The following is a 21,421-nucleotide window of genomic DNA, read 5'->3' on the forward strand; positions in this document are numbered from 1 at the left end:
TCGCAGTGGTTGTAACTGAGAAAGGTGTTACATCAGCACACAAGTATACCTGTTAGAGTGGCTGTTTGCTATGTTTAATTTCTCATTGATAATGTATATTTCTATCAGAGACGCTCCAGATCTGCTGTAGGAATAAGGAAACAACTTATGCCATCAAATGTATACACTGAAATACATAGATGATTCTTTGAGGAAGACACTTGGTTGTCTTGTTTTCTCCTGTCAGGATTTTCAGAAACCTTAATATATCTTAATATAGATTGAAGAACCTCAATGGAGATATTCTATAGGCCCATTGGTGCTGCTGAATCTCAAAGCTGTAAGTCCTTAACAACCAATCACTTGACCACTAGCAAAAGAAAAAAAAAAATCACAAATCGCAGTCACATGACTGCAGGATACTGCAAATGGCTGTAAAGATAAGCCGGTTGCCAACCAACAAAATCCATTCATGTGACCATAAGGTGTATCTGTCGTATCTTCAAAAACAGGTTGTAGGGAGTTTTGGGGAGGTTGATTGTAACTTTGAATGGTCGCCAAGTAATAAGTTGTAACTCAAGGACTTCCTCTACTTGCTGGTATCTTCACAATGGCTATTGTCCTATTAATTTTGAATCCAATTTTTTATTCACAAACACTTGGAATAATTTTCTTATTGCTTATAGGTTTGCTGTATTAAAACAGGCAGCAGAATGAATTTGGATCTGCAGGAAGCTAGAGTATGATTAGGAATACATTTCTGAAAGCTGACTCTTATCAATTGTAGGAAAAAATCTTTTTCTTCTTTTGAAATTATGTTATTAATATGTCTGATTTAAAATACTTTGTATATTTTGACTTTAAGATAGAATGGCTTAGATACATAAAGATAATTATCTTGGTATTTTACATTCATTCCTCTTGTGCTCCATCCCAACCTTCCTTTTTTTTGTTTTTTAAAATAAATTTTCTGGAAGCATAAAACATGTCCGTGCTGCTCTCTAATATTTTTTATTTACACCAGAAAAAAACACTACAGATTTTTTTTTCAAAGATAGGAAGTAACCATTTTGCAACGAAGGCAAGCATTTGTTGTTCCTTTATTTAGAATAGTGGCAAGCAACTGCTAGAGTTGCTTGCAAGATTTGCTGATGAAATAAATTTCTAAACTTTTTATGTCTTCGGCCTTGAGTCAATGTCTCCAAATCATATATATGGCCAAACTCTTTCTGTGGTTAAATATCATGGATAGATCGAGAGACAGACAGATACTATGCATACCATCTTCAACCAATAGGTCCAAAGTTTTTGAAGAAAGATAGTATCAATAACTATTGAAAATGGTTTCCAGTGAAATTGGCCTTTGAGTTAGGAGAATGGAGGTTGGGATTATTTGATGCCAGAATGAGATTTGCCAATGGAATGAATTCCTCTTTCCTCATTAACAGAAGAGAGCAAGGAAAAATCCCACTGTGTAGATGGAAGCCATGGCATTTAACCTTTTGTTTGGAAGAATATGATAGCTCCCCGTATTTCTAAAGAAAATGTTATTGTCCTTCCCCTGCCCCTTTCTCTTAAACATCTACAGGATTGTTTACGAGCCTGCCAAGAACAGATTGAATCTCTCCTTGAATCTAGTCTTCGCCAGGCACAACAACACAACGTATCTTCAGAAACAAAGACTGTTGAAGAGGAAGCTGATCTTTCCTGCACACCCACTGATGTTAGAGATGTGAATATTTAAGGAGGACTTCGGTGATTGGATTTACTTGGCTGTTCCAGCAAATGACAAAAGGGCATCTGAGAAGGAATTGGTATCAAGATCTCCCCAGAAAACCTTTTCTCCAGAACTTTTTATACCAGAAGGGAAAATGTTATTCGTTCTTTTTTCCTTGCTATTCCTTCCTTCCCTTATCAGTTTAGCAGGCAACCTACCCTCCCTAATTCCCAACTGTCTTAAAAAAAGAAAAAGTAGTACCTGCATGATCTCTCTAGGAACTTGTGCTGCATACATATGTGTATGTATGCATGCATGTACGTTACAGACTAGGCATTACAAGCAACACACATCGCCAGGGGAGTATTAATTTGTTTTTTGCATATTAAAAAGCCAACCGTTTTTAAAGTAGAAGAGGGTGTTTTTAGATAGATTGTATGTTTTGGGTTTGTGTGTGCGCGTTTTCCCTTTTAAAAAGCATAGCTTTAATGCAGTTCTAGGCTTTTCTCTATCTTGCTTGCTTATGCATTTAGTCACTTTATAAGTCATCTGCAAATGTTTATTTTATTCTCTTAGGTTTAGCCTCTTCACCTTATAAATGGTTAATGTAATCTTTACATTAGTATATGTTAGTATACATCATTATTATATGTTAATCTTCTCTGCCTGTGGATTGCCTGTGCATAAGCCTTATAGAGTTCCACCTTAGCATGGCCAGAGAAAGGCGTTAACATATGTTCCAACAATAAAGAGAAATTGCAATAGTGACATAATATATTTTTGTAACCTTCCTGTTTTTTATAGTTACCTGTGTATACATAAAACATACTAGTTTTAACCCAAAAGATACACAGCCTACTTATGTCCAGGTTGAATCCACAGCTTATCTCTTAAAAAAAGTTGTAAAACCATTCCATTTCAAAGCACTTTCAGTTCATTAGGTATAGGAAATACTTCCTTTTTTTGTGTGTGTGGGAATTTTTTCTTCAAATGGAATGGTTTGGAAATTATATATATAAATATATATATAAATATATATATATATATAAAGTGCTTGTGTGCAAACTTGGAATTGCAAAGCAAGTGCATTTAACTATGGTGTTGAGGAAAGGTGTGTTTTTGGTCTTTTTTTTTTTCACCTGAAGGTTGTATTCCAGTCAGAGAAATTGCATTCACAAAATTGCCAGGATATCTTCCTAAACTTTTTGATAGAAAAGATATTTAGATGATTTTTTTGTGCCAATTCATTTTGTTAATATAAATTTAGGGGCCTAAAAGGTTTACCTATAGAACGCATATTTTGAGAGTGGTCTCTAGATGTTGTACAACTGAAGGCTTTTAAACACTAAAATGTATAATTTATAGTTGAGGCTAAAAAGAATATTTATTGCAGAGGATGTTCAGAAAGGCCAGTATAATTTGTAAAATAAATCGCCCCCTTGATTCTAACAAAATAAAAAAATTCTTTTTACCCTCAATATTAGTTTAAGTTCATATTCCTGAGGATTTAAGACATTTTAAGATAGTTACAAATTTGGCCTAGATATTTTCAAAATAGCGTTAACCACGAGAAAGGACCATAGTTAAAACTGTACAATTGGTGTACTTGAAAAAAAAAGATCTTAATCCAGTGTATTTCCCCTTCCTTTTTTAAAATTTAGCTACAAATAGAAAATTTGCACATCTTGGCTATGTATCTATTATTGTAGAAGGTAGCTGAAGGGACGTGGACATAGCTGTTGAAGTTGATAATTGAGGAGAATGTGATGGCAAAATGTATGTGAGAAACTGCCGCTAAGGTGTTGATTGTAAAAAAAAGAAAAAAGGAAAAAAAAAGAAAAGTTTTAAAAAGGAGAAAAAAAAGGAGCAGATGCTCCCACATTTTCTGTTGAGCTGCTATGGATAAATTCCCAGCATGAATTGAAAAAAAAAATAACATTGCTTTTCTGTATCTTTGTCATTGTGTTTTGCTGCTATTTTGTGGTCATTTTTTGTTTATACAATGTCATTATACTGCCATGTTATAGGTTTTAAATTTTCTCATAGAAAATTATACTATTGACATCATTTTTTTTGGTAGATTTTTTTATGTGATCAATTTTACTTAATGTGATTACTGCTCTATTCCAAAAAAGGTTCCTGTTTCACAATACCTCATACTTCAGTTAACCGTGTTTAGATCAGGTTTTAATGTTCGTTCACAATGCCTCCTAGTTTTACTGCAAACAGAAATGCATTGGACATTATTCTGAATGGGTCTCGGCGATTTGCAACTAATTTGTGCTTATTTTAAAACAGCAAACATTTCAGAAGATTGAGTAATGTCAGGTTCTTTTGTTAATGCGTTTTTATAAAGTGGATTCTTTTTCTGATCTGGGGTTTATTATCATAGTAGTTTTAAGCTGTGTTATTAGCCACATTTGCTATATGAAAGGTGCATTATAATATAACTCTTATATGCCTTTTGATGTTTTCCACCAGAAAGGATTCATCATGCGGTATGATAGGTTATCTTCTGGAATTAAGTATTTTGTGTGTTTAATCTGTTATGATATATTAGGGTTTTTTGTTGATGATGTTAATTATAGCATAATGCTAATTTAAAACAAAAACAGAAAGCAACACTCAAGTAAGCAAATCTCAAGTAAGCCAGCTAACCAAGTTGTACGGTGAAGAATAATCTAGTTGCCTGTATGCTGCTAAACCAAAACAGAATTAGAACTTCATTTTGAGGGCAATTGCAGTTAAGATCCTACCTAAAGACAACAGCCGTGTAATGCTACTAGCAGTCGCAGGACCCAGGAGGACTGGATAGATTCTGTCCACATTTCAGGAACATTTCTTACTGCTTACCTCATAGATACTTCTGTTTGTGGCATCTCTGTGTCTCTGAACCAACCAAGAAAATTGATGAGTTAATGGTTGTTTGTTTTATGATGTGTTTCACTGAGAAGTGGCAGCGTGTACTGCAGATTTTTAAAGTATTGTATGTACTAAAAGGCCAAATGCTGAAAGCAGGTTCACGTGCCAGCAGAGATGCTTTATTTGTCACATTGATATAACGATCTATAGAAATCCAAGCAATTCAGAATTGTACTTTTTATATATATATATCTATATATATGTATATTGTACTTATTGTCACCATTGGTCTGAAATGCACAGTCACCAACAGACCTGTAACGTAAGTTTCCTGCAAAAGAGAAAAACCTCCCCTAAAAGACTAGAAATAAATTTGTAAAACCCACTGCTGGTTTTCTGTTTTGTTGTTCAGTATGAACAATCGTCAATGATTTGCTGTGTTCCTTACATTATTATTTATATTTAGTGTTCAGCATACAATGTATACAATCTGGTGTTCCTTTGGGATGACATTTGGGATATTGAATAAAAGTTGCAGAAAAGATTGACTTAAATACAGATCTATTGAGAATATAGGAATACAATGCTTCCCAACCAGTACAAAGCGTCCACATTAACTTTAATTTCATATAGTAGCCAGTGTTGCTACTGGATAAATGTTACTATTCCCTATGTCATTTAGAATGCATAACAGCAAAAAATATACTAAAATGGAGTTCTATGTAATGGAACTGAACTTAAAATACTATTTCTTCTCTTGTGCTCCAACAGAGCTTCCTTTCTGAACAGACCCACATTTTCTTTTTGTTTGTGCTTTTGGATTCAATCTATACAGCTTCTCAATGGAAGTGACAAACCACACATGAGATTTTGTATCTCTATATAAATGTACTTTTGCCCCATGCTCAAAAAGGACAGGTGATCTAACAGCACCCAGGAGATCGGGTGGGAGAATGCTCTGACAAAGGCTACTGATGAGCAGAGATCCAAGCCTAGATCTACCTGTCCATACAGATTATAATTGGTTTACTTCCTGATCCAGTACTGAACATTCTCTTATATAGGAGTTGCAGACAAATCCGATTTCAACAACCAACATAGTTTTGAAGCCATCCAATAAGAATACAGCAGAATGTGTCCTTTTCCCATCTTAATGAAAAAGCCAGATAATTCCTTTAAAATTTACAATTCCAAAAGGACCAAAGCACATAACAAATTCAAATGAATTATTTTTTGGCTATAAATTTGGATTGTTATGAATAGGCAGCAGATTAAGATGCATATTGATAAACTATGTTTATATGAAGAGTCATTAGAAATCATGTTTGAGGAATAGTACATTTTGTTATCTCTACAGAGGCCTTTAAAGTTCAGGCTGCACTTTGTTCATAATTATGTAGTCTTCGTGTTTAAAAATTGATGGTAGTTCTAAACCAATGGAGGTCATTAGTTATAGAAGTTAACTTGATCTTTAAATCAAAGTTTCAAATGAAAGCAGGAACATTGAAATAAATGGTCATGTATTATTAAGCAACTTCAACTTCTCTTAGACAAAAGTATAAGGTTTTGGCTCTGCAAATCAAGCCATTTTGCTTTGAACCACAGATTACAGCTTAAGCATATGAAGGCAATCAATAAACAATAAACAAACTGGTTTAAAACAAACCTTAATTCAGTCTGGTGTATAAACAGCATTAAATTCTTGTTCCTGCTGTTTTAAATTTAATAAACTCATCCGGAGCATCTTTTGTGAAAGAACAACTTAACAATAAACCTGGATCAGGTAGAATGCCCGTAGCACTCAGATGCAGCACTTTCTCTGTTCAAGGATAACACTGCTCAGTTTTGAAACTACAACATGGGGTTGCTGTATGGAAGTATTTATACCACGCTTTTCCTGCCTCTACCAGCTGCAGACCTGGTAGCAGTAACAGACTTTATTTTACCTTCTCACTCAACCAGGCTAATATTTGTAGAGAAAGGAAAAAGGAAGAAGTTACCACAGAAGCAGGCAGATGCAGGAATAGAAGCAGCATGGTCACTAACTAAAAATGGGGATGATCAGATGTTTTCTAGACTCAGGCACTGCCTCTAGTCTGGGATAGTAGTTTACAGTCTAGATAACTTTTAAAAATCCAGCTATCTATATTGTCCTGAAAATACTGTTTGAAATTAAATTAATTAAAATAATGGAAACCAAATGATACTCCATATTTGCCATCAGTATTTGATCTGTATATTTCACTACCAGTATTTTGTTCGACCAATCTGAAACCAAATCATTTGCATTTAAATAAAATGTAAAGAATTAACACAAATATTTGTATAAATCTGCTCAGCCTTTGCTGCATTCAATTTAAAACACTCCCACATATTCAGAAGGAAGATATGAAGACTCTAAGTGTGTAATCATCTTGCAACCTTACATGCTTAAGCCTAACGCTCACTGAAAAACTGACACATGAATGGCAGAGTACAATCCATCCCAAGCTTGGGCAGCTCAGCTTCAACTTCAACTTCAAAACACCCATTTGGAACTTGAACTGAAACATGGAGAATGATTGGAACAGCTTCAAAACATTTTTAGTAAAGTCAGAACACATTCAGACCTGAAACTGCTGTTTCAAATTATACATCTCCACTTACTATCAGCAAAACAGCACCATTAACATAATTATCATTAAAGATGGGCCATTTTCTATATTTCCTTAGCGGTTTTAAAACTAGGAAAATCTTTTGAAACTGCACACAAGATTTACTTATTCCATGTCATCCTAGATCAGGGGTCTTCAAACTTGACAGCTTTAAGACTTGTGGATTTCAACTCCCAGAATTCCTCCTCCAGTCATGTTAGCTCAGGAATTCTGGGAGTTGAAGTCCACAAGTCTTAAAGCTGTCAAGTTTGAAGACCCTTGCCCTAGATCAAGCCTTTATTTTTTTTAAGTCCATCCTAATGGGTTGGATTACAGTTTCAAAGTTTCCAGCCAGCACAACAATGGTCAGTCTAAGAATTATGAGTTATAGTTCAAGTTGGACACCTAATGCAAAGACTATAGTCATTAAAGAAGAAACTGATTTCTGGGGGGAAATTAAAGAGCCCAACAGAAAACAAGATGGATAGGTGCTATACCCAATGACACAAACATGTTCTTATAATTCAAAGAGTTACTGACAGACAGTCCTGGTGACATGGCACTCTTCAAGGTTTTGGAAACACTGAATGACTGAACAAGTCTAACAATCACAGGGCAGGAAACTGGGAGAAAGTGCTTTAGTAACAATTACATCCAATGACAGTCGGCAGAAATCTTCCTAGACATCAGACAGGCAAGCTTTTTTCCACATTTTCTATAGGCCAAGGGTCTTCGAACTTGGCAAGTTTAAGACTTGTGTACTTCAACTCCCAGTAGTCCTCAGCTAACATGACTAAAGCGGGAATTCTTGGAGTTGGAGTCCACAAGTCTTAAAGCTGTCAAGTTTGAAGACCCCTGCTATAGGCTGTGAGGATATTAGTAACACCAAAACACCAGAGAGGGATTTTAACACCACTCCCAATTCCCATTCCAGCATTTTTCTTTGCTCCTTTTCCAACCAGACACATGTAAATATTTAGCATTTAAATGCTACATTCTATTGCAAGCTGCTTCAGAATCATTGAAATGAAATCAGGGTAAAAAAATGGCATTATCAAATTTAATACATGACTGTATAGATTAATAATCATTCACAATTTCTATTTTGATTTTACTGTGTGCAGTTGCATTTGTAGAAACAATCAGATTGATAGGAAGACAGATAAGATATAGATGTATGCATATAAAATAGCACATTAAGTCTTTATTTTTTTAAGTGTGCCTAAATCTAAATTTGTTGTCCTTTTTTAAAAAAGTAAAAAGAAATAGCTTGTTAGAGAACAATGTGGGCATGTGTTTTTAAGCTACTGTTCATGCAGTCTGGTCAGGACTGTGTGACACAGTATACAGTGTTTTGTCATCCAAGGAATGTCTTTGATCAAGCATTTATGCAAGAAGGGGGAAGAAACCATGAAACCCTAATCCGTTCCCACAGTCCAGTAAACGTGAGCTGGACAAACACTGGACAATAGAAGTAAAGCTTGCTATTGGAACAATAGCACCAACTAAAAAAATTAAAAGACCTGCTGATTCACATTCAAAAAAGATTCCATGCAATATTAGTCCCGAGCTTCTGAATTATAAACTTCATTTATCTTCCACATATTACTAAAAGCAACCGTGTTTCAAATGCAAGGAAAAGCCATAGTTAATTTTACCATTTTGTAGAACTATTAAAAGAGTAAATTCCTAAGCATCATATATTGCATTCATTTATATTCTTAAAAACAGGAAGACACAATGCAACTATCGTTTCATTTGGTGTTATTTGATTAAGAATCATTTATGAAATAAACTTGTTTCACTAGAGGGAAGAGAATATTTAGTCTTGTCAGGATAATTCTAGCTATTGTTTCCCAGAGACATTAAAAACAGGCTTATATTTAAGGCACATGGAAAATGATGAAACATTTTTTAAAATCCTGCCTGTATTATTTTTATAAATAATTCAAGGCAGCAAACATATTCTAATACTCTTTCCTCCTATTTTCCCCATAACAATAACTTTGATTGGGCTGAGAAAGAGAGATTGGCCCAAAGTCACCCAGCCACCCTCATGCCTAACTTAGAATTAGAACTATTTCCCAGATTCTAGACTGTTGCCTTAATAAAAAAAAAGTTACATACCCAAAATAAAAAAAAATTCAATAGGAAATTGTATTTTTCATAGATAATGTTCAATCTCATAAGCTCTTCATGAGAATGTCACCAAACACGGATACAGATGATTATCTACAAGATCAATTGTATTGGATTTACAAAGGGCTTTTCACGAAAGTACTCACGAGACTGAGTAGACCTAGAAGTTTGAGAAGAAAATTAGTTATTAAGCTAATTTAATTAGAAAGACTGGGGGGGGGGGGAGTATTGAATTTTTGTAAACTGAAGGATCAGGGCATTGCTGGGATTAATGATTTTTAAACTTACAGTACTCATAAATTATCTGCAATTGACATAAACAATGAGGTGTCTGGGTTTGCTGAAGATCGCTATTTAATGAATGAATTCAATTTTGGACCGATTCTGGGCAGTTCACAATATGAAAAAAACAAATACATCAGGATAAATGCAAAAGACACAAACAGAAATGAAAGGGCAATTCTGAAACACTAATATCAAAATGTACGACAAATGCATCTAAACAAGGAATTCCACCCAACCTATTGCAAAGCCTGGGAAGACATTCTTTAAGACCTTCTAGAATGCCATCAGAATGAGAGAGCCGTTTGAATTCAGTTGTGTCCCAAAAAAGGATTGATCAAGAGAGTTTGGTCATGCCATGAAAACTATTTAGATTGTAATTGCTGAGAAAAAGGCAAATTCAGGAGGAAAATTATAATAATAAAGAACATTTCCAGAATCGTCATGCTTATACAGATGCGATCTGAATCTGACCATTCCTGTCATGTATAATTAACTTAAAGAAGATGCGGAAAAGGACAACATGAATCATATACAGTAGTAGTGAAAATGATTTCTATGCTGGATGCAATAAAAAATTGCATCAATAAAATTAGTTCTTCCCTCTTCCATCTTGTTAGGTGGGTTGGATCAGAAAAGATGTGACACTATGTACAGAAAGAAAAGACTGAAAATACTAGAAAGAACATTGTACAGTATTAACTTGCATGAATCCCACCACAATGTTCCCTGGGTATCTTCTATTCCTTTCATGTCGATAGACATACTGATAATGAGACTCCAATATATATAGGAACTGCAGTCCAACAGATCATCAGGACATAGATTGGAAAAAAACTAACTGTATCAACAGACTGATTTACCAATAGTCCCTCTTTTGAGCCCTAACATCCTGCCCTCATTTCTATCAGTAACCTCTCCTTTGTAGTCTTGGGATATGTATGAGAAGATAGTTTGGAAACTTAATTAATTCAAATAAAACTGCATGTTTATTAACTAGAAATAAGTGATATGACCACTCTGTCAGTCCTTTGCCAGCAGTCAATCAACTTACAGGTCCGCTTTGATCTTTTGGTGCTGACATTAAAGCCTTTGGTAGCAAGCTAGAAAATCTTAAGCAAATCCTTCTCCCTTATCTCCTTACCCCTGTTCCTGATGACAGATGTATATGGAATGCTTTCTTCAGGACAATATAGGCTAAACAAAAACATTACTTTTTGAGTGGCTTTTCTACAGTTTGAAAAAAGTCTGAATGCCTACTGTTCAATGAAATATTTTCTATTTTTCACATACTATCTATATATTAATTGCATTTGACTATTTTCACGATCTTTCTTAAATATTCTGATAATGTTTCAAGGGGTTCAGGTGGTGGGCAGAGAAGGAACACAATAAATTCAATGCAAAAACAAGATGTGCTACACCAAGTCAAGCAAAGCATCACATTTAGGTTTTTAAAAAAGTTTTTATTCTAAATCTCAATAAATACTCAAACATTTTCCCCAAATACATTCAAACAGTTATCTGGCTGAATGTACTACATAATACTTAGGAAAACAAAAGGCAATACACTACTTAGGATCAAAGCAGAAGGGTCATTTTTGTCTGTGTCAAACATCACTGCAAATTCTTAAACAAGGGAGTAATTTCTTATACATGTTAATGATCTGGGTTGTGTTACTCCCTGTACAGTCTTTGATATAATTAAATCTTTACCTTAAAAGTGCCGCCTGGAAAAAGACATTATACACTTGCCATAGTGTATATTTAATTTGGTAGCATGAAGAACAATGGGGTAGATATAAAAGCATTTTTTGATCTTAGGTTTCAGAAACCTTTCAAACTGAGATTAATCTCTGTTGTGTAAATCAAGTTCATATAAGGCAACCAACAATGCCTTTTCTAAGCAATTTTTGCAGGTGGATTTGTTATTAATTTTTCTCTTTTCTACCAAAATGAGGTACACTGAACGTAAGTTTTTTAAAACTTTTTTTAAAAAAAGTTTTAGCTTTTAAAAAATAATAATTAGGTTTTGGTATTTAATAGTATGTAAAAACCTAAATCTCTAACTTTGGAAACCCACATCGATTATGTGTTATAATTTTACTAGTAACAGTGTTGGTGTACAAAAAGTCATATTCGGAAAACTGACATCTTCAAAGTGACATTTGTTCTAGTGTCACAAACTTTTCTTACCATAGTATTTGAACAAAGAACTATTTGCACATCATAGTATTTGAACAAAGAATTCTTTGCACAAAATACTCTATCTTTTGCTTCCTCCTTGTATTATCCAAAGGTGTTTCTGGAAAATTAAAAAGGACTCTTGAAAAGCACGTATTTTGATTGCAAATCAACCATATTATCAACTGCTTTTCCAGACTCCACTTACACAGGGATATGATTAAGGATTTTCGCATGATTCATTTTCTTTTATGCTTCCATATTAGTGTTTTAATTAATTTTCTTTTTCCCTGAAGTAAAAACATTATCAATAAATGGGTTAAAACAGAGAATTTTCACAGAAGGCCACTTTAAGTAACAGACTGAATTACAACAAGAATCACTTTGAAGAAAATAGTATTTTAGTACAAATATCAGAATATAACACATAACAAGCAGTGAATTTGGCCAACCTTATGATCAATACAACCAATACTAACAGAATTCAATTGTGAATATAATTTCAGTTATGGGTAAAGCATCAGATTTACCATTGAATATATAAATGAACATTCAGCTGCTTCAGCAAATACTCAGTTATCGCACTTCCATTTTTTAAAAACAAAACTTTTTTCTTAAAGCCAATGTAGTTAAAACAATTTACCATTTCTAACGAAAACATAGGAATTTTAAGTTTGAAAGCTGATATAATTATTTTTCCCACTAGGTGGCCCTAATCAGAGGTTTCTAATATCTCAATAATTTAAAGTTAATCTGATTCATAGATACAGCATGAAGGAATTTAGTAGGATTTTAACACAATTCAGGTTTCTCCTGATCTTTGTCAGCCCAAAGCAACAAATACAACCAGCACAGCAATGCAGTACAAGGAATGGGAAATGTATCCCCCATGATTTAGTTACTATAGTGTTGTTCAAAATAAATATACTCAACTTTTTATTTAAAAAAGCATACTGAAGATAGGGGCTTAGCTCTTTGGATTTTAAAGCAAGAAGAAAAATGTTGTCATTTCAAAACAAAATTTTAACCCTGCTCCCCTTCAGCTGCCTTTGTTTTCAGTGCCAGGCAAAAGCTTTCAACTTCAGGACTTGGTAAATATATGCTAAATCGTAACTCTTATTAATTGACTATTGCACTGATTGCATTATTGTATTTTAATTATTATTCTTGTATGTTGTCTCTCAGCACTGTAAACCATCCAAGGAAGACCTGAGTCTGAGATGCAGCATGCATACTTTAAAAACGAATAAATATATAAATATGCAATTTCAAATGATGGCATAAAAGAACTTATACAACGGCCTGTATTTGGGCTGATAGACCTAAGTTTGCAACTTATTTCCTCTAAACTGCCAAAGGGAAGGAAAATAATAAGAGGGAAACAGGACATAATAGAACATGCTCACAAGCCAAATGAATCTCACCTTGTCTATTAAAATTATTCATAAAACTGTGCAGCAAGACTGCCAGATTGGCCTCTGAGGGCACTTTCTGCAAGCTACAAAAATCTCTACAGGTCTTCATGTTTCTTCCAAATAAAGTTTATTTTCAAAATATACCTTAGCACTTTCATAATGATGATGGTGATCACTATTGTTCCTAAAAAGAAAGCTACTAACAGAAAAATCAGTTTATATGGGAGCCTCCAAAATTAATTTACAAATAAAGTACACACCCCATCTGAGATACACTTGTAAAACTAGATACACTGATAACATGTTTCAAATTTGTGGTCTTTGCACTAATATAGTGAAATATGTACATTTTACTCACTTCCTACAGAATGCCAATTTTAGGAAGGCGCTTTTCAGAATGTTTACAAAATCTACTTTAAAATTCTTAAGCTGCTTTATGGATAATCCTCATCTTACCATTCATTTGGTGACTATCTGTAGTTACAACAGCACTGAAAAAAGTGTTATACGACCACTGCAGCACTCCCCGTCATGTGATCCAAATTAGGAGACTTGGCAACCAGCATGTACTTACAACAGCAGGTCACATGCTTGCCATTTGCAATCTTTCCAGTCAACTTCCCATAAGTCAATGGGAAAGACAGATTGATTTAACTACTGATTCACCTATTGACTGCAGCAAAAAAGATCATAAAATTAGGTGTTTATCATTTAAAAAACACATCTAATTACAGAAGCCCCAGTCCCAATTGTGATTATAGGTCGAGGACTACTTACAGTCACCTTTTAAATATAAATGGTGGCAATAGGTTATTAATGAGTCAGATTGGTATAATGGTTAAGGCTTCAGGTTAAAAACCAGAAGACCATGAGATCTAGTCCCATCTTTGGCACAAAGCCAGCTGGATGATCTTGAGCCAGCCACTTTTTTCAGCCTTAGGAAGTAGGCAAGGGCAAATCACTTCTGAAAAATTCTTGCCAAAAAACCTGCAGGGACTTTTCCAGCCTGTCTCTAGGAATCGGACACAATTGAAGAAGAAGAAATAACACTATTTAGCTGATGTTCCATAGACCAATTTTCTTCTGTAATATTAATGTGTAACATTAATTTCTGGAACAGTATGTTAACCATCAGGCTGAAGCCACCATTGAGCTTGAATATGCAAGCTAAAACAATGATACAATTTGAGTATAATAAAATTAAGTTATTAGCTTTATCTTTGTCGTTTTCTGCTCACTGGGTAGAAAAGAAAAGATGATCACTCTGTGTGAGAAGTAACCATTCTTTATATCCAACAGCAATTTTCTTTTTATGTTACTTTCAAAATGAAAATGAAATTCTCTCAGAACCAAGTCTTAAATCAGGTGGAATGTGCAATAATGAGCAAATCTAAAAAGAAAAGAAATTTAGAAATGTTAATATTTTAATTAAATATTAGATATCACCCTCCTCTGTTCCTGTAATGTTCCATTACAATAATGTTATTTGTTTTGAACACATGATGAGTACAGTTTGTATTCCAACAATAAAATTGGGCACATACTTGTTTAAACCGTCCCCTAATTTTCTCCAAGTCATCTTGAAGTTTGTCATAAACTGGATCTTCCAAAGGAAAGTTTTGAATCATCTCTATTAACTGCTCCAGGACTTTTATCTTTTTACTGAAACAAAATTGATTTAATGTCACACACACTGTTATTTTCAAAGTCCATCTACATACCATCTGCTTTAATATAGTTTACTACTTCCGTTTGTTCTAACACTCCCAAGATGGGTCATGAAACCAAGACTATTGTTCACTATCATTAATAATAATAATTATAATACAGACTCAAATAATGCACTGACGTTACAGCATTTAGAATCAATGGTGTTTATGAAGACAAATTATACAGCTTGGCATAAAAACACTCGACTATTTAGAATTATGGATCAATTCCAACTGTTTCCTTCTTTACATCCATTAATAGAGCAGGTGGTATGTGTTTGTAGTTCAGAACATTTGCTCCCTGCCAAATGTATCATTTCAATCCTTTTCCAAATCCACATCTTCTAGGCAGTATTGTCAACAGATAATGGAAGTCACTGTAGAAAATGTTCCTATATTTGTTTTGTAGCATTTCATCATATATGAATGAATGATTTTGGAACAATCTGCCCATGAATGGAGTTTCATTCTCTTCTTTTATGGTAACTTTATAAAGCAGTAACACTTTGAGAAAAATGAGGTAAAACTTAAACCACCCATCCCCCATTCACAAAACTGAAAATGACAAATTCCAAATAATAAAGCATAGATATTCTTTTACATTTGATCTCCTCTCTCAGATCTTTAGTAATTATTGACAATTAAAAACCATCTTTTTAACAGAAAAAGGAAATGGAAACTGTGTTTGCACGATCTAAATAGTTTACCAGTTCCAAGGCACTTCCAGTGTGCTACAATAATACAGCGTAGGCTGCAGTGACTGGAGTGCAACCTAGTGATATGATCTCAGATGAGTTTGAGGTGGTGAATCCTAGAAAACAATCCACTACTATCCACTCAGCCACTTATTTCCTGCATCCAGGTTCCTCCTAGGTTATGAAAACAGCAAGGAAAATGATTCGCATTTGGGTCCATGCAGTAGCGTCAATTTTCTTGATGAAGGGGGTGGTGTTTGTCCCTAACCTTGAAAGAGGCAGAGATATATCCCCTTCTCAAGAGGCCATCCATGGACCAATGGTTTTCAATAACTATTGACCAGTTTCCAACCTTCCCTCTTTGGGTAAGGTTGCTCAAAAGGTAGTCAGTCTGCAGCTAAGGAATGGATTATATGGACACATTCCAATCAAGTTTCAAGCTGGGATTTAGTACTGAGACAACTTTGGTCACCTTTATGGACCTTGATCTCTTGGTGGCTTTTGATATCATCAACCACAGTATTTTTCTGAGCCAGCTCCATGGGTTGGGGATGGGAGCACCATTTTACAGTGAAACATTCCTTTCTCCGGGACTAGTTGGTGTTACTTGGTGGTGAGAGATTGTTCCCTAGGCCTCTCATTTGTGAAATACCTCAAGTTCTGTTTTCTCTCCCCTCTTTTTCAACATTTACGAGACCTCTGACTTATGAGACACCACCAATTTGGGGTTCAATATCATCAGTACTTTGATTATATCTATTATATATTTTGATTCTGAGGCAGCCAAGTGAAAGTGTTGAGATTCTGTTCCAGTGTCTGGAGGCAGGTGTTTTTACTTCCCAGATCTGGGGATATTCACTTTGATTTTGGATGGGGTTGCTCTTCGCAATTCAAGGACTGTGCACAATTTGGGAGGGTCTCCTAGAGTCACATTTCTACTCAGTGAGATGTGGCAGCTGTGGCCACAAAGGCTTTTACCCAGGTTCATCTACTGTACCCTTTCTTAGCCCGTGTAGCCCTTCAGATAGACGCTCATACAGTCACCTCAGTTTGATTACTGCAACCCTGGTTCACAATGCAGCAGCACAGATAGTGATAGGCACCTCTCAGTATGTCCATGTAACACATCTTCATAAGCTGCACTGCCAGTTTGTTTCCAGGTGTGATAAGTACAGGGTGCTTCCTATAACAAACTACATAGTAGAGAGGATCAGGTTACTTGAGGGATCTCCTGTTTCCTATAGTATTTAACCAACTGGTTCAATCCAGCAGGGTTGGCATACTCCAGTTTCAATCAATTAAACAGTGCCACTCATCGGGACTTTTTTCTTTGCTATGTTCATATTTTTTTGCACTGTTCCATTTTTTAAAAGTTTTAACTGTAAACATCCAGAAACACTAGTTAGGCAGCATATACATTTAATAAATTTATTTTATTAAATCAAAATCAAAATGAAAAGTGTAGTAACTTTAAACAGCTAAATTCAATAAGACTGATAAAAATGTCAGTTTCAACAAACACCACAGGTTGCTGTACTTGAAAACATCTGAAAACTAAAAGCATCTGAAAACATTTCTGCATGTTCCAATTATCATCCTGGTACAATTGTGGGTAAACTCTTTCAACACTATTTTCTGGGAACCAACTAAATCCATAGAAAAGCATTTGAATATGGACTGTCCTTCTATGAACTACTGAACAAAGATTTGTTGAGAATGATGCCACTGATAGAAAGGGAAAAAAGTGGAGGATAATAGGGGATAATAGATATAATCAAAGTACTGATTTTCTTTTCTCTGCTGCTACAATTCTACATATTTTACAATTACAGCAACTGCTCAATCCTCCAGAACAAATTTCCAATAGAGCAGGAAAAATGATAAAAATCTTTTTCCCAAATCAGCATTCTTCCTTTGAGAATTCCCCACTAGATCAGATAACTTTCTTGACAATAAGGTGTCCCATATTCAGGAAACAGAATTTTGATGTTCCCGTCCCCACAAATTTACCTGCATTTTTCATCTGAAGCTTTCTGAAGCAACTGTTGCCACGTCAGTGCAAAACCAAGGTATGAGCCTATCTGTAAATTTGAGAAGTGATCATTTTATTTTAAACCCACTAACATTAATTTTCATATGTTTATAGTTACAGAGCTATAAAAACTACGAAGTTCATTTAGAGATTAATGTAACATTTCAGCCTATACACAGACAAGAATACTGCTTCTTTAATCAAAAAACAATTTTTTTGTTTTTTGAAACATACTTCTGAGCCAATTCTGGCACCCTGCTGTATTCCATGTTGCCTTCCTTCCACAATACCAGCCTGGACTCCTTCAGCATAACCATCTTGATAGCCTTCACCATGAAATCTGTTTTGAAAGAGCAAGCCATATAAATGTATCTTTTCATTTAACTGTCATGCATGTTTATTCCACATAATCCTGTACATTCCAATTGATTTCCAAAGGATTTAAGCAATGTTATATAATACAATGAACATATTATAGCTTATAATTATATATATTTAGCTTATAATCCCATATAAAGTATGACATATATACTTGCTTAGATGTAAGTATTGAATTCTATAAGGCTCTTCTCTGATTAGTATTTTTTTCATCTGTATTTTGTCTTTATTATTACTTTTACAAAAAAAGACAAGGCAGCAAACATATCCAACATACCTTCCTCCTACTTTCCTCACAATAATTTTAGGAATTGAGTCAGTTCTGAGTGGTGACTGGCTCAAGGTCACCCAACTTGCTTTCATAGCTGAATTGGGATTAGAACACATGATCTCCTAGTTTCTAGTTTGGTGCCTTTAACCAGATTTAGAATCAATTTTGTTGTGTTCTATTAAAATATAATTATATATTGTACGTTTATAAGAATTTAAAATTGGTCCTTTCATAAATTACAGTAGCAAATAGTGTTATCTTCAAATTCTTCTTTCAATGAATTGTACAAGAATGAATTCCATTAATGTAAAATATTTATCTCATTCCATTTGTAATCTACAGTAAAACAGGATCACTTTAATAATTTTCAATACTTAAAAATTTTTACAGCAACATTGAAGTTTTATGGCACTATACTTCTAAATCAGTTATATGAAAACCTCAACTGTATGATTGAAATAGAATGAGATGTAGTCAAATTTAATCTAAATTTATAATGGTAACAAATTGTAAAACTGATGTGGGCCAGCATTGCCATATTTATTTTCCTTTTTCTAAACATGTAACTTAATTATGGCTTTTGCCATTCAACATAACTGAACTGATTCGCATAGCATTCACAATGTTACTGAACCTGTAATGTATCCTATTGTATCTTCCAATAATTCTTTCACTGCAGACTACTTTATGCCTAACTTCCAAAAACCTCTAGGCAACCTTTTAAAACTATTTGCCTTAAAAAAAAGTTAAAACTGCAAAACAAATACAGCACAAAACACATTTCTATCTCCTTTAAATTAAAACACATGACTATAAGGATGCACCAAAACAAACTGTTATGAGCCCTGGGGAATAAAGAGAGTACTGTATAGGTAATATAACAGCAAGCCTATTGATGTCAAGCTTTCACCTTCTGATCAGCATGGCTAAAAAGAGTGATGGAGATGGCAATTCAATACAGTTGAAGGCCACTACCCTGAGAAAACCTTATGACAATTATCAGTTTCATTACACTGTACTATCCTTGTGAGCCAACTCATTTTGCAGTTAAGGAAAACAGAAAGAGTAACCAATTTCCTAGATCGGTAGTCGCTAACCGGTGGTCCGCAGCCCACTGGTGGTCCGCAGAGAAATGTCACTCCCAGAGCACCCCCCAAAGCAATTAATCCACACTGTGCAGGAACACAAGGCTGTGCCGCCCACATGGCCCATGGAAACCCTCCCCACCCACCCACTCCTTACCTGGTAAACTTGCCTGCTAAGTTACTATTTTTCCTCCCACTCTCCCATCAGCTGTTCTGCTGTTCCGGGAGATTTAGATTAGCTAGAAAGCAGGAAATTGTTGCATTTCTTGCTTTCTAGCTAATCTTTAGATCTTGGGCTCTAAGTAGAGCCTAACCTCTCTTAGGACTGAAACTTCTATTATTCAGGTACAGACTCAGATAGTTTCTCCTTATTCCCAGGTTAAATCTCTCCTTGTTCACAGAATAACAAGAGTTGGAAGGGACCTTGGGGGTCTTCTAGTCCAGCTCCCTGCTCAGGTAGGAGACCCTCTACCATTTCAGACAAATGGTTATCCAATCTCTTCTTAAAAACTTCCAGTGTTGAAGCATTCCTAACTTCTGGAGGCAAGTTGTTCCACTGATTAGTTGTTCTAACTGTCAGGAAATTTCTCCTTGGTTCTAGGTTGCTTCTGTCGAATAGTTTCCACCCATTGGTTCTTGTTCTGTTTTCAGGTGTTTTAGAGAATAGCTTGACTCCCTCTTCTTTGTGGCAGCCCGAGATATTGAAACACTGCTATCATGTGAGCCAACGCATTTTGCTAGTCCTAATCCTCCTTTTCTCTAGACTGGCCATACCCAGTCCCAGCAACCGTTCTTTATATCAGGGGTCTCCAACCTTAGCAACTTTTAAGATTTGTGGACTTCAACTCCCAGAATTCCTCAGCCAGCGAAGCGAAGCTGGCGAGGAATTCTGGGAGTTGAAGTCCACAAGTCTTAAAGTTGCCAAGGTTGGGGACCCCTGCTTTATATGTTTTAGCCTTCAGTCCCATAATCATCTTTGCTGCTCTTCTCTGCACTCTTTCTATCCAGAGCGACCCTTCACCAAACCGAATCGTACCGGAGGAGCCACTTGGCAGGAAAACCTCAACGTACCCTCAGCAACGAATTTCTCCCGCTTTTTGCGGGAGACATTAAAACAGAGGAAGGAGCTGAAGGGAGGATGCCGTTACTCGGTTCCGTTTGGCCTTCCCCGCGGTTAGAGACACGCCTTTCCCATCCCGTTCAGTGCCAAAACGAAAGGGGGGAAGTGGCGGCGCCCTACCTCGTGTCTGCCATGACGATAGCATCGAAGGCGTCGCTCTCCCCCTCAGCGGCCGCCATGGCTTCCGCCGATTCCCAAACCGCCACACCGCGCGTGTCTCTTCCACCGACGGCAAGCCATAAGGACCAAACCAACGCGGCCTTCTCGCGCATGCTCCCAAAAGGCGCCGACTCACGTCACAAGTCGAAGGCGCTTTCGGGGAGGTTGGACATGTCTCTCGGCGCGCCTTCGTCCTTCCCACGTTAGCCGCTAGAGGGAGCAAGTCTCCTTCGGAAAACAGATGGGAGAGTTTGTTTTGGAAAGTGCAAGGCGGACTTCCTCGGGCTCTTTCCCAGGTGGCGCTTTTATTGCGGCACGCATTTTGTTGCTGGATGCATTTCTCCCCCGAATCCTGCTTGACAAGAGATGATCAGTATGACCATGACCAGATGTGATTCCGTTTTGAATACTTTGGTCCTTAAATTGTTCTTAGTGGGACCAAGTTGGAGGATCGGTAACTACATTGGTTTAATAAGGGGGGCGGGGAGAAATGTCTTCCGTGGCTTTCTTTTCCTTCTTTCCTGTTTGAGCAAATGTATTGTTGTAGAGCAGTTCCGATAATTAAATAGGCCAGTTGGGGGATTTTTTAAAAACCTTTTCTTTCAACAGGATTACAGTGCAATTTACAAGAATTGAAATAATACAATACACTTGAAAGTGATTGCCCAGTTATGTGCCATCAAATCACGTAGCTTTCCATTTAGCCCTTACTGAAATCTTATAGCTGGTCATTCTCTTTTTCCTTCCCCCTTTCCCAATCT

At 35.7% G+C, this 21,421-nt stretch overlaps 2 protein-coding genes across 3 annotated transcripts in view; one reads left to right on the top strand and one right to left on the bottom strand.

Annotated features, from left to right (window-relative positions):
- The window catches only part of CCND1 (cyclin D1), a 21,919-nt gene extending 16,976 nt beyond the window's left edge, over positions 1-4,943 (top strand). Inside the window, exon 5 of the mRNA XM_026664742.2 lies at positions 1,568-4,943. Within this exon, the coding sequence (XP_026520527.1) occupies positions 1,568-1,723 (156 nt within the window). The 3' untranslated portion in view covers positions 1,724-4,943. The remainder of the gene's footprint in view (positions 1-1,567) is intronic.
- Positions 1-20,773, bottom strand: part of LTO1 (LTO1 maturation factor of ABCE1) — a 23,768-nt gene extending 2,995 nt beyond the window's left edge. Inside the window, exons 1-5 of one of the 2 annotated variants that reach the window (XM_026664741.2) lie at positions 20,622-20,773; positions 17,882-17,987; positions 17,626-17,696; positions 14,756-14,873; positions 11,058-14,601 (exon numbers count right to left, since the gene is read on the bottom strand). In XM_026664741.2, the coding sequence (XP_026520526.2) occupies positions 14,533-14,601; positions 14,756-14,873; positions 17,626-17,696; positions 17,882-17,987; positions 20,622-20,773 (516 nt within the window). In that variant the 3' untranslated portion in view covers positions 11,058-14,532. Of the gene's footprint in view, positions 1-11,057; positions 14,602-14,755; positions 14,874-17,625; positions 17,697-17,881; positions 17,988-20,621 lie in introns of those variants that run through there. The other variant, XM_087951133.1, reaches the window with a different exon arrangement.
- Positions 20,774-21,421: the final 648 nt, after the last annotated feature.

This window comes from Notechis scutatus, chromosome 1 (genome assembly GCF_049901735.1).
Source record: "Notechis scutatus isolate UNSWTSFEM ecotype Mainland chromosome 1, rNotScu1.2, whole genome shotgun sequence".
NCBI lineage: Eukaryota > Metazoa > Chordata > Lepidosauria > Squamata > Elapidae > Notechis > Notechis scutatus.